Source organism: Phyllobates terribilis, unplaced genomic scaffold, assembly GCF_046119375.1.
Source record: "Phyllobates terribilis strain yellow unplaced genomic scaffold, ASM4611937v1 Scaffold_7__3_contigs__length_470593459, whole genome shotgun sequence".
In the NCBI taxonomy this organism is placed as follows: Eukaryota; Metazoa; Chordata; class Amphibia; order Anura; family Dendrobatidae; genus Phyllobates; species Phyllobates terribilis.
This window is the reverse complement of record NW_027362767.1, coordinates 163074507-163083920: the sequence shown is the minus strand read 5'-3', so window position 1 is coordinate 163083920 and position 9414 is coordinate 163074507. Positions and strand designations below refer to the sequence as shown.

The following is a 9414-nucleotide window of genomic DNA, read 5'->3' as shown; positions in this document are numbered from 1 at the left end:
CGAGCATCCAAGCATTTTAGTGCTCGCTCATCCCTAGAAACAAACTCTGATGGTTAAATTTAGGCTCTACACTACAGGAACAAGATCTGCTCTATATGATGGTCATGTATTAGCTCCACCTTTCCAAGTGTTGCCGTTTTACGTAGCTATAAAATCCTCCATTACTCTTTATGGTAACAAGGAAGAATAGACTAGGATATTGCCTATTGCCTTTTTTGATTTCTAGTAATTATTTTTTACAAATATAATATGAAAAGTGAAAGAAATGTGCTAGTAATACTCAACAGTATTATGTGATCGTGACGTTATGAGTGAGCTGCTCTACAGTTATTGTATACTGATCCTTAGTCCAACAGAGAGGAGCCAATCTGTTTGAGGTGAATTTAATTTGGCTAAAGAAGTTGGATTCTCTTGAATCTAAATGTTTTTTTTGCAATTTGCTTAATGTGAATTTATCAAAATGGTGGTGGGTTGGCTGGCAATTTGCTGATTTATAGATGTCATAAGAGCCAGGGTGGATGCTAGATGGACCGATGTTTTTGACAGCATAAGGGGACTTTGGTGGTGGGACAGGTAAGGGGCAAGGTAAGCATTTTTTTCAACCAATGTTTATTATGTTCTTGAGTCTAGAGAGAGAACTCAGAGCATAATAATGAACATTCAATTCTCATCAAATAACTTCGATGTGAGTCGAATTTCTTGATCAAATTTGAGCAAACTGCCAAAATCGAATTTCAGAAAAATATCTCATCGCTCCCACAGATCAAAAACTCAATCAGTCAACTTCTTTACTGTTATCATATCTGCAGGAGTCATTACATGACCTTATTGCTAAAGACTATATTGGCATTGTTCTACAGTTGATTTACCATTGTTACACCTGCTCAATTTTTTCCGTGATTATTATCCTTTTCCTCATCACTTTTCTATTTCTTTGATCTTCCTAAGCACTCCTGCATGTCTTCACCATCACTTCTGCTTGGATCCACAATGCACTTGAGGCTTCTCAAAGGGTCATTGGGTAAAAAACTTCCTCTAATCATCCTGTCATCGGCAGAGCCAAAGAGGACCTTACATGGTGACGGAGGGAGCTGTGCTGAAAACTACACAGGAGGGAAGGTATCCTACAGTATTGGGACAGGTTTAGCCGTTAGATGAAGATATTTTTACCCTATGTTTATTATTCTCTGGTGTCTACAAAGACCCCGTAGCATAATAAATAATGTTTAATCAAATGACTTCAATAAAATAGAATTTCCTAGCCAAATTCAATGAAGCTGACAAAATCAAATTCCCTCTGATTTTCTCATCAGTACCACAGATGAAAAACTTCATGAGTCACCTTCTTCTCAGTTATCAGATCTGGAGGAGACCTTACATGACCTAATGATAAATACCATGTTGTCATAGTTCTACAATTGACTCACCATCATTAGAAATTGAATTTATTGTGATCTGAAGGCTCACATCCTTGCAGTATCTTGCTCTACTGTAAATCACCAATCTGTTACTTTGTTCACTAAATCTCTCCTGCCCTGGATCACCAACTCTCTCCTGCCCATGTACACCATAGTTTCTCATGCACTGACTCTAGACTTTTTAAAGTATCATTGGGTTCAAAATATTCTGTTACCCAAGGACCCTTGTACCATCCTTTAATGCATGAGCTATCAGGACTAGTGATGAGCGAGCATGCTCGTTACTCAAGATTTCCGAGCATGCTCGAGTATTTACCAAGTATTTTCAGCGTGCTCGGGTGTTATGTTTCGGTCACTCCATGCTCATGATTTGCAATTGTTTGACAGCTTTAATACATTGGAGGAATGCTTGCTTCTTAGGAATTCCTCACATGTAATAAAGTTGTCAAACAGTCGCAAATCATGAGCACAGAGCGACTGAAACAAAACACCCGAGCACGCTGAAGATACTCGACGAGCACCCAAGCATGATCGCCAAAAGAGTTAACAGAACATACTCGCTCATCACTAATCAGGACCATTCCAGTTCTGTACTGATCAAGAGTGCATAGTTTATCTTCTGTATGCTAATGATCCATCTTATCTGTCTTATTTACTCTCTGTACTCAAGTCAATGGCTAAAAAAATGCACCTCATAAAGAATTTGGCTCAACTTACTCCAGCACACCGTGGATCAAGATTGGCATTTAAAACTCCAATTTTGATGAACTGACTCCATTATGTGTAGGTCCTATTTAATTTCTTCCCATTTTTGGGGTAACAACTCAAACGAAGGACACTTCTAAATTATAGAATAATTTTATTTTATTGGCAAAAATAACAAGATGGACTCACAGATAATTTGATAATTTTCAGATGTAAGAACAGCTCTCACTTATTTCTGTTATTATTGTTTGGGTCACGACTCATATGAAGGACACCTCTAAAGTATAGAATAATTTTATTTTATTGGCAAAAATAACAAGGTAGAGTCACAGTTGTATACTTTGACAAATTTGAGAGGAACAGTTCTCACTTATTTCTGCTTTTTCACATTATTTATCGAAAATCCTTAAGGTTTACATTACAGTACATCTTGATTTATAAAGCTGAAAGGATGATTTATAATCAGTTCTGAATAGACAATTTCATCCTAGGAAAATAAGAATGCTAATTTTTAATCTGGCATCATATAAATAAATATTAAATAACATACTTGGCTTTAGTGCACCTTACTGACTCTTCAGAAAAGAAACAATGACATTTTTAAAATTCCAGAACAAAAGTATTATAAAGAATTTGCCTAAAAATGCTCACTGGTGACAAAAAAAGGGCAAGGCAAGTGTGGAAAGCAAAGATTAGAGAGGCTACATGGTTAAATGGGCAAAATTCTTAAGTCTGAAGTTTCGTTCTACTTTATTATACATATTTACCTTTGTCACTGTATTCTTCATCATGGAACCTTGAGTTTTATTATCTGAAATACAAAAATAGGAATAAATATATTTTTAAAAAGGAGTTGAAGCTGGCTCAAGTCCCTTAATAGCTTTTCTGATATGACCCAATGATTTATTTATATGTTGCTTCCTGATATACTGTTATTTGAGGACTCTAATGCATTATCACACATTTTTTACAATGCACTCTGCGTTAATTCAGCAAAATGATAAACAGATGACTAAAAAGTAAAAAAAAAAACCTTGGCTAATTTTACTTTGAGAAACACTTTTTTTTTTACATTGAAAAAAGGGCTGAAACGCGTTGGTCTGAATAAAAAAAACTTATACCTTAGAGAACTCATCTTTTACATTAGTGCTGCCAGTACATTGTGATAATCTCCACTTTGCTAAATTGCTATCTGAACTCTAGTCTGCTCCAGCCACGGGGCTGTAGCTACTTCACATCAGGTTTCTACAGGTTTTGTATGCTTACACAACCCTTACAGATGAGTGATACCATCACCCTCACTCCCATCTTGTTCCTTATGGTACTTCCCAATCTGTGCATATGTGTCCCATCCAAATCATCCACCCCCCAAAAAATGTTGACTCACCTCACTGCTCATCTTTGCTGCTGCCCCAGTAGCTTACCTTCAGGTTCTCCACACTTCTTCTTTTCACTTCACTTGCCATGTGCATCCTCTTCGGCCTGCTTCACTCTCTGCCAGGACTTCCAGTGCCAAGTAGGCCTTAAACGTCCCTGCATGCCAGCATGGCGAAAAGTGACATCAGAGGTCTATTGGGCGTTGAAAGCCCTGCTGCTGAAGCAGGCCAAATAGGAGGCTTGTCACTAAGCAAGGTGAAAAAAAGGGAAAAGAACCAGATAGCGAGCTTTGGAGGCAGTGAGACAGTTGAGTAAAGAGGTATTATGTTTTCTTCACATCATATGTTTATGAGGTCCTGGAGCATAATAAGGAAACATTCAATTTGAATTGAATAATTTTGATCCAAATCAAATTTCCCTTTAAAATTTAAGTGACTGTTAAAATTTGAATCTTGGTAGAATCTATCATCTCCAATTATAAGATGTTCAGCATTTTCAGTGTGGCGTCCACAAGGAAAGTATAACAGTTTAGCTTGCATAGCGCATTTGGAGGATGAAGTAAGTATCATGAAAATAACTGATAAATGCCATTTTGGATCACAGACTCAACCAGAGGAATATTGATGCCTTGGAAGGTGGCGCAGAGAGAAATGGGTATGTAGCTCAAGTTCTGGGAGGGATAGCTGTGTAGTAGATGTCTGAACCAGAGACAAGGATTGGGACTGAGATAACGTGTAGGCCAGACCTGTTGACGTCGAAGTCTTAGGGAAAGAAGATTGGACTAGCCAAACCGGTGAACCAGTTATGCAGACGAGGTCTGTGGGCAGAAGACTGGAAGTATGTTGGAAATTATAGGGGTGTCAGATCAGATATGACTTGTATCTGAATATTTCTCAAAAAGGATGTGCTGCCACATGTAACAGTTAAGTTTGTGCGAAGTGGACTAACTCCTTTCTTGACACAATCATGGGCTCTAGAATTATGCAGCCACGTAAGAAAACCTCTGCAAAGGGTAACAACACACACTTTATGGGACCATTTCCCTGGTGTCTAAGATCTTAGCAAACACCTTGGCCCATACGAGCCTTACATAAGCACCAATTTGGAATAGACTATGAAATATAAACAAGATATGGCCATTGCGGTGACAATTAACAAATCCTAACCATTTCATTAACACTCAACTGTGTATGTGTTACCTGTAAGCTTGAGGGTCTTGATTAAATGAATAGATAAAATCAATACCAATAAAGTCCCAGCTGTCACCATCGGTATCAGGAAACTTTGACATTTTGAGACAAAATGATCATGGAGCTCACCTGGAAAATGGTCAGACATGAGATTTTCAATGTCAAACTTAATTTTTCTTCCAACCTCCGTGTTCTTTATTGATTCATGAACATTTACCATTTACCTAAACTTGGTCCTTGGTCTAAATTACCTCCGATATGGCCCTTTTTTAACCATCATTTTAGTCATAAGATTACAGTATGTTGACTACATACCATGAAGCTAAAGTAGATTAAGCCCTAAACTAGCAAATTTGTTCGAGGTGAATTGAATTCTTGAACTTACCAAAAAAAAAAATCTGGTTCTCCTAAATTCCACTACACTGCCTGTCATCTTCTTTCCTTCATCCCCTGCTGCATGTCATTTTCTTTAGCCTTCTTCACTCTGCTGTGCTTCCATTGACGAGTAGGTCTTTGGTGAAATGGTGCAAGTGACATCACTAAGTGTGCCATAATCTTAAAGGCCCACTTAGCAATGAACATCCCAAAGCAGAGTCAAGAAGGCTAAAAAAGATTATGTAAGAAATCAGGATAGGGGATTATGCGACAGGTGAGTGGTGAAGTGAGCTTTGGTGACCCCAAAGACAGACTAGGAAGATTGAATTCACCCTAAAAAGTTTGATGCAGATCAAATTTCCCTGCCAAATGTGAGCGATTTCCTAAATTCAGATCTCAGTAAACTCACTCATTACTATTAAAATCTAAATTATTAAATACATGGTTTTCTCCATACATTTTAGACATTTTAGAAAAGTAACAGACTTAAAAGAGTAAAAAAATAGTTCTCTTGAAGAAAGCAGACGCGATATGCCAATTAATGTCGATTTTATCCGGTGTGAACCATGGAATGCAGCACAAATGTGTCAACAACAAAATACCATGCTATACTATTCTGGGACATTTAGCTGATGAATGCTACCTAGAGTGGTCCAAAACTAGAATAAAGAATATAAATAATCTTCTTTTTGGTTCCACATATGCTTTTCAAAGGTACAAAGGCTGTGCCTGGTATTATATTGTTTAGGACCTTTAAACATTTCTAGAAGAATTGAGGTTGATAATTATCTAAAATTTTACATTAATTGTAAATATTTCTTATTTGACCAATTCAAAAATAAATTTAGCAATTTTTTTAAAAGATTTCCTGTTTTAGGATCTTTGTTACCTTGTCCTTCTATCACCCATTGGACTCTGATAGGAGGAAATTGCATCCAAACTTCACAAGTCACTTTGTGCCACTGGCTCTGGTTGCTCGTGGAAAGAGAGATGAAGTTCATCACAGTCCATGACCCATCTGATTCTTCTGTAGAGATTATCTGACCCTTGTGATATGTTCCTGAGATGTTCCAGGATAGATAGACTGTATTACGAGCTGCAAGTACTACGCAAGCCAGCTGTACAGAGCTGTTAGGATGTAATGTCTGGAGATTATCAAGAATATGAACAGATGTTCTGAAAGTGGAAATGTCTGCAAATACGGAATGGAGAAAAAAGTTGAATAAATGATAGAATTTCAATAGAAGTTATAATAATCTTTCTTATTAATGATGTACTTTACTGATGTAAAGTCATTAATGATGTAAAGTCATTGTAAAGAAATTTCTCCATACCTGTTCCAAAATATGTCAATTTTCGGGATTAAACGCAGGCCAAAAATCATGGTGTAAAGGAAAGCAGTAACTTTATTACAATTAACTCCCATTTTAGACAGCGAATCAACTCAATTCTTATCAAATTTTACAAGAGAATCTCAGCATGATGAATGATCATCCATGATAAAAGGCAAAAGATACTGGACTTGTTTTGCCCTTAAAGGTTCGCCTTCATTTCCGATGCATTTAAAGTTGTCCATCTAAAACTTGCTTATGGGGACCTTACCATGAGGTCCTTAGTCATAATTTAGCATGACTAAACTGGTAATTGACTATTGAACACATAATAGTTGAACTTTGACTATAGTTAGGACACATAAAATGAAACATTCTCCATAGTAGGTTGTCTTACCACCAACATTCAGATTTGTTCCATTACCAAGTTTGAGAGAATCCATGCTGTATAGATACACACAGTAATAAACTCCGCTGTCATTGGTTTGTACATTGTATATCTCCAGGCTGGCCTTGTGTTTCTCGTGTTTACAGACATATTTGTGTATATCATTATCAGTTAAGCATGACTTCACCCAGACCGGGTCTTTACTTCTTCCCCATTTTCTATGATACCAGGAGAACTTATTACTAGTGTCTAAGTCTTCTTGGGACTCACAAGTGATGATGGCCGTGTCATTAACTTTCTTAGATACAATGTTCTGCATCTGATACAAAACAATTTGACCAGTGATTCCTGTAATAGAAGACCTCAGATATTTAGATCCATACAATAAGGAACAATTACAATTTATAATTTTTGGTCAAGTTGAAAAATGAAAATCAAAATAGTTGCACACCATCAAGCATGTGGACATCTTGACATTCCTTTTAGTTTAAGTATAGCATCATTCTAGACATTTACAGCATAGGTAGAGGTCAAAGTGCACAGCTCATTCCACATAGGGATAACAAAAATGCTTAATCTGATAATGGATTATAACTGCAGTGCTAAAACACTTTGAAAATGAAAGAAGTAGCCTCAGTCTGTGAAAACTAATCCAAAGATTCAACTGATAGGGAGGTGCTGGTGTTATGTTCTGCTACCAAAGCTAAGGAAAGAGAGGAGATCTGTCCCTACTATAGGACTCAGCTGAATCCCTACGATGTAACAGGGAACCTGATCCTGCGATCAGACCTGTTAAAGTCCTAATCTAGTCTGTACGGAGACCTATAGATGTGGGGAGGGAATCCCTACAAGTACTAAGGACTGGGAGGAATATGGGACACCTCCTAACAGAAATAGTAGCAGACAGACGAACAAACAAAATAGATAGAACATAGAGGTCCGTAGACCAAGCAAACTAACAGAGTTAGATACAGAGCACAGGCTAGCTAGAAAGTAGATATACAATGAAGTCCAGCAAAGCCAGAAGGGCGGAGCAGGATTAAATAGGCCAACAAGGTCATGTGACCAGCAAAGGAAAAAAAACCTAACAGCAAGGTTCTAACAGCTGGACCTGTATAGTCAGTGTGATTGTGAATTAATTGATACTGCAGTAAGGGGAACTTGACAACAATTTTTTTTTATTTTTCGCACAGTGCAAACAAGGAGGTCAGTTTAATACCCCTCTGTCTTAATTTTGCTACTAAATCTAATTCCTGAATCCAAGGCTTTTGTGTCACTGAAAATGTGCTTCCTAAATTGTAACACAAACATGCAATACTCAAAAGGGGGTAAATGTAGTCTTAGGAGACCTTACAGTGTTTTACAGCTATTTTCCAGCCACATTTTTTTCATTATTGCAATATACTGCAAATCAAATTTTTGGGAAAGTTTGATGATGCAGGTAAATTACAATTTGAAACAATCTACCCAACATTAGCCGATAGGAAATCCAATGACCCATGAAGGAATTCATAGATGTCAAGATAAAGGCTACAACATGCACAAATGATCACTAATGGGTGTAATTCTTGATGGCAAACAACTCATTGTCAGTCGGCTGCGTCTAAAGGCATGGTTTCTAGAGAAGAAATTATTTTACCTCTTTATAAAGCACTAATGTGGCTACATCTTTACTATACATTCTTTTGTAATAGTAAAATGAGAGAAATGGAGAAAGTTCAAAGAAGAAAAAGCAGGTAAATAAGCAGTATAGAAATTCTCAGTTATGAAAACAGACTGGCAAGACTAACAAGATCTATCTATCTCTGTCTGTCTATCTATCCATCTTTCGATACAATATACAAAATTAATTCTATATTTTGATTATTTATTTAGATATAATTTGTAAAATAAATAAATATGCAATGATAAAGTGACATTTCTTACCTTGTATAAGCAGAAGTACATAGACTACAGCCATATCTGCTCCACACAGGGGTCCGGTACACACTGGATATTACAGCCCATTGTATAGGTCTATACTCCCCAAATATGACCATATATGGAAATGTTATAGCTGTGGCTCCTCCCACCTCACTATGATGACAATGACAAATACATACATAACTCGCTTCAGGGAGAGAATAAAGTCTGAACAGTATTAGGTGAAATATTCTGACACCGAAACAAGGATTCTATTTTACTTACTTACGTGTAAGGATATAGAATATTCCTTTCTATACAGAAATTCCTTTAACTCGTCATCTGACCCCCACAATTTTGATTGTTCCAGTTTTTGTTTCTGCCTCAATAATGCAAGATGATGTGATATTTGACAAGAACAGGAGGAAAAGACAGAGAGATCAATGGGGGAGTAGCAGATTTTATGTTATTTTGGGCTGTCTTCTTCGAAGTTCTCTACACTTGTGGGTAAATTGTGAATAGTAATTTATGGTTGTTCAATAATTCATGCCCCTCTATGATCCATCCTATTCTTTCTTCATAATTTTTAATCTTTTTTTCTTTTAGGGGCACTTGCTGTCATTATGGAGACTAGTTGTACATAAAGTCTCCATGGGAAAAAAATGAGCAAAGTGTTAGGTGTTTGCTGGAGTCAAAATGGGACCAGAATCTTCTGTGGTCTCCCATTC

At 37.0% G+C, this 9414-nt stretch overlaps 1 protein-coding gene across 1 annotated transcript; it reads right to left on the bottom strand.

Moving 5' to 3' along the window:
- Positions 1 to 2370: 2370 nt before the first annotated feature.
- LOC141153015 (uncharacterized) lies at positions 2371 to 8821 on the bottom strand. The gene is made up of 6 exons (XM_073637688.1): positions 8711 to 8821; positions 6794 to 7132; positions 5955 to 6257; positions 4700 to 4819; positions 2891 to 2934; positions 2371 to 2610 (listed from the first exon to the last, which is right to left on the bottom strand). Exons 1-6 carry the CDS (start codon positions 8742 to 8744, stop codon positions 2542 to 2544), a joined length of 909 nt encoding a protein of 302 aa, XP_073493789.1. The 5' UTR covers positions 8745 to 8821; the 3' UTR covers positions 2371 to 2541.
- Positions 8822 to 9414: the final 593 nt, after the last annotated feature.

What these genes read in the sequence shown, in the direction of transcription:
- LOC141153015 (XM_073637688.1), bottom strand. Translation starts at nt 8,744, where the DNA reads ATGGCTGTAGTCTATGTACTTCTGCTTATACAAG. An exon ending in CAAGACCCTCAAGCTTACAG is followed by an intron (nt 2,935 to 4,699) that starts GTAACACATACA and finishes TTTGTATTTCAG; the next exon opens with ATAATAAAACTCAAGGTTCC. An exon ending in TGAAGAATACAGTGACAAAG is followed by an intron (nt 2,611 to 2,890) that starts GTAAATATGTAT and finishes TTATTTTCCTAG; the next exon opens with GATGAAATTGTCTATTCAGA.